The sequence below is a fragment of the Gouania willdenowi genome, chromosome 21, assembly GCF_900634775.1.
Source record: "Gouania willdenowi chromosome 21, fGouWil2.1, whole genome shotgun sequence".
Classification (NCBI taxonomy): domain Eukaryota; kingdom Metazoa; phylum Chordata; class Actinopteri; order Blenniiformes; family Gobiesocidae; genus Gouania; species Gouania willdenowi.
In genome coordinates, this window is record NC_041064.1 from 1,557,246 (window position 1) to 1,561,455 (window position 4,210).

The 4,210-nt window shown below is 41.2% G+C and overlaps 1 protein-coding gene across 1 annotated transcript; it reads left to right on the top strand.

Annotated features, from left to right (window-relative positions):
* Positions 1-252: 252 nt before the first annotated feature.
* On the top strand, positions 253-1,341 carry LOC114455062 (trace amine-associated receptor 13c-like). The gene is made up of 2 exons (XM_028436070.1): positions 253-422; positions 507-1,341. The coding sequence occupies exons 1-2, from the start codon at positions 253-255 to the stop codon at positions 1,339-1,341; spliced, it is 1,005 nt and encodes a 334-aa protein (XP_028291871.1).
* Positions 1,342-4,210: the final 2,869 nt, after the last annotated feature.

A 4,210-nucleotide genomic window follows, 5' to 3' on the forward strand; every position in this document is an offset into this window, starting at 1 on the left:
CCCACAGACCTCCCTTGAATTTATAGGTAGATTAAGCAGCAACTTTTCATTTCGGGTCACTTTTCTCTGGAATTGGAATTTGTGGGTGGTCTTTTCAAACAACCTTACAGAATAAGCAAAAACAAACCAGAGGTCAAATCATCTAAATATTCATTCAAAAAGGAAGTTACCAGATCAAAGGAGGGCGGAGCAATGAGAGAAAAGGTTTTATAAATCAGTGCAACATTAGAGTGAGAGGCAGAGGGGTCAAAGATGGCAACCGTTGACGACGCTGAGTTCTGCTTTTCAAATCTTAACTCATCGTGCAGGAGGATCGTGCGTCCTCACTCAGTCTCTGTGCTGATTTATATCACCCTCTCCTCCATCTCTGTGATGACTGTGTACCTCAACCTGCTGGTCATCATCTCCATCTCACACTTCAGGTATTTAAATATTCTTTCACAGTGTTTAGGAGGTTCTGTTTTCATAAAATCTGATCTGACTTTTCTTTATCTCTCACTTTTCAGGAAGCTCCACACTCCCACCAACCTCCTCCTCCTCTCTCTGGCTATCTCAGATTTTTTTGTGGGCATCCTTATGATCTTCCAAATATCACTTATTGATGGTTGTTGGTTGTTTGGGGCGCTGTTGTGTATTGTGTATTATTATTTGGATTATATCTTCACCTCAGCTTCAATAGGAACAATGGTTCTGCTCTCAGTGGATCGCTACGTGGCAGTGTGTGAACCTCTGCAGTATCCCACTAAAGTCACAGCAAACAGAGTGAAAGTATGTGTTTCTCTGTGCTGGATCATTTCTGTTCTCTATCAATCTTTTCTTTTTAAAGATAACCTGGAACAACCAGGCCAGTACAGCACGTGCCTTGGGGAGTGTGTAGTAGTTGTCAGTTATGTTGGTAGCATTGTAGATGTTATCCTGTCATTTATTGGACCTGTTATTGTCATCGTACTGATGTCTCTGAGGGTGTTTGTGGTGGCTTTGTCTCATGCTCATTCTATGCGTTCTCATGTTGCATCTGTGAGACCTGCACACGAGTCCCAATTCACCACAAAGAAATCTGAGCTTAAAGCTTTCAGCACAATCAGCGTTGTCATTGTGGTTTTCCTCCTGTGCATTAGTCCATATTTTTGTGTTTCTATGACTGGAGCAGATTCTTTTTTAAATGCTTCCGCTTTGAGTTTTGTGATTTGTCTGTTTTACCTGAACTCCTTTTTCAACCCTCTGATCTATGCACTGTTTTACCCCTGGTTCAGAAAGTCCATCAAGCTCATTGTTACCTTTCAGATAATGAAGCCTGGCTCCAGTGATATTAACCTGCTGCACAGAGAGCGGAAACGCTGACAAAGCAGCCTTTGTTCACCATCATCATCTTTAATTTCATATAAAACATCAAATGTCAAATCAAATGTTGCTACAGGAAAAACACACTGACTCCTTAAGTTTGTCAAGGTCACAATGTATTTATTTGCTATTTTAGATTGTTTACAGTCAGGCCCCTCATGCTTTGAACAATGACACAATTTCCAGCATTCATCAGTGCAGTAAAGTTTAAATCAATGATTGTTTAATTCTAAACCAGGTTAATGTTGCTCATTTCTATGTGTCCTTCACTGATTATCAGTGTTTGTTCCTGGTTTTTGAGAGCTGCTGTCCAGCTTGTTTTCAGTGTTTCTCAGCTTTAACACACCTGAATGTATTGAGCAGAACTTTAGACGTTCAGCTGAACTGTTTAGGTGAATGCACTTTAGATGTATTTATGTTGGAGCAGAGGGTCATCAAGAACATGCAGAACAGTCACCCTCAGGAACCAGGAATGAGTCAACCTGGTTCTAAAAGTCCAAAGTAAATCAGAAATGCTGCCTGGCTCTTTTTTAAAGGTGTGTTTGATTCCTGGTGGTGATGTACGGAGCCTATATGTTAAATATAACATCACTGTCTCTTTATTAGACCTGATTGTGTTTAACAGTAGAAGTCCCAATGACGGGTCATTTTATCTTCATACTGTACCTATGGAGCCCACAGAAGGGTCACTTGAGCTGAAGGTTTTTACCTAACACCTTCTCCTAAGCTGAAAACATGCGCTTTTGTGTCTGTGTGTGTGTGTGTGTGTGTGTGTGCATGTGTGATTTCAGTACTCACTCCCTTACTCAGCATTGGTCGGAACATACTGTACCTTGCACTGCATTTATAGAAATAGCCTATAGCTTGCTCTCAAACGAGAATACTTTTGAGAGCAAGCTATAGGCTTGCTATATGCTTGCAAATTTGGACCATTTCACACCTGGGTGGTGACCCTACATGACAATGTGAAAACTGGTCAATTGAGTCCTCTGCTTGTTATACATGAACGATCCTCTCAAAACTCCCCTGTTTGTATGCATATTTTTGTACCACAGTCAGACAATTGAGCAACAAACAAGTGAAATCTGCATTACAGTTGATGATACTCATATCCGATGTGAGAAGCAGTATTATAGTTAGAGCTCCTCTGCTTCCTACTGTTGTATTTTCTCTATTTACTTTTATTGTCGATAGTTTTTTATTTTATTTACTTCTTTTAACAACTGTAAAATGTTTATAAAATGTATTGTTAGCATTGATAGTAAAGCTAGATTTTCGAGTGTGTAAAGCACAGTATGAGTTCTCACTTTGAAAAGGTAAATTTACGAGGTCCACCATTCTCTAACCAGGTCCATGATTATTTTTATTTATTTTTGTACAAATTTGAAGGAAGTGCACAAGATGGACAGGCCGACAAGAGAAACAGCACTGTTTAGCTGATTGATCACTGTTTAGCTTGTGTGCAGCATTAGCTTTAGCAGCTAACTCATCATTTCTACTTTGGAGACCTAATGCGGAAGTACTGAACCATAGCGAGAGTGTGAAAAGGCCTGTAAGGTGTGAAAAATTCCTTTCCACCTCCATGTTTAGAGTCAGTCTCTCACCTCTCCCTCCCCTGCTGATTCCTCCAGCAATGGTCACATTGCTTCATTTAAAAATGAAAGGATGCTGATTGTTGGTGTCAGTTTGAGCTGAGGGTCTTTTAATGAATTCATTTGCAAATTATGGTGGAAAATAAGTATTTGGTCAATAAAAAGTTAATCTCAATACTTTGTAATGTACCCTTTGTTGTCAATGACAGAGGTCAAACGTTTTCTGTAAGTCTTCACAAGGTTGTCACACACTGTTGCTGGTATGTTGATTCATTCCTCCATGCAGATCTCCTCTAGAGCAGTGATATTTTGGGGCTGTCGCTAGGCAACACAGACTTTCAACTCCCTCCAAAGATTTTTTATGGGGTTAAGATCTAGAGACTGGCTAGGCCAGACCAGGACCTTGAAATGCTTCTTACAAAGCAACTCCTTCATTGCCAGGGCGGTGTGTTTGTGATCATTGTCGTGCTGAAAGACCCAACCACGTTTCATCTTCAATGCCCTTGTTGATGGAAGGAGGTTTTCACTCAGAATCTCACTATACATGGCCCCATTCATTCTTTCCTTTACATGGATCAGTCATCCTGGTCCCTTTGCAGAGAAACAGCCCCAAAGCATGATGTTACCACCACCATGCTTTCCAGTAGGTATGGTATTCTTTCTCCTCCAAACAAGACAAGTTGAGGTTTTACCAAAAAGTTCTATTTTGGTTTCATCTGACCATTTGACATTCACCCAATCCTTTTCTGGATCATCCAAATGCTCTCTATCAAACTTCAGACGGGCCTGGACATGTAGTGGCTTAAGCAGGGGGACACGTCTGGTACTGCAGGATTTGAGTCCCTGGTGGTGTAGTGTGTTACTGATCGTAGCCTTTGTTACTTTGGTCCCAGCTCTCTGCAGGTCATTCACTAGGTCCCCCCGTGTCTTTCTGGGATTTTTGCTCACCTTGTGATCATTTTGACCCCACGCGGTGAGATCTTGCATGGAGCCCCAGATGGAGGGAGATTATCAGTGGTCTTGTATGTCTTCCATTTTCTAATAATTGCTCCCACAGTTGATTTCTTCACACCAAGCTGCTTACCTATTGCAGATTCAGTCTTCCCAGCCTGGTGCAGGTCTACAGTTTAGTTTCTGGTGTCCTTTGACAGCTCTTTGGTCTTGGCCATAGTGGAGTTTGGAGTGCGACTGTTTGAGGTTGTGGACAGGTGTGTTTTATACTGATAACCAATTCAAACAGGTTCCATTAATACAGGACAGAGGAGCCTCTTAAAGAA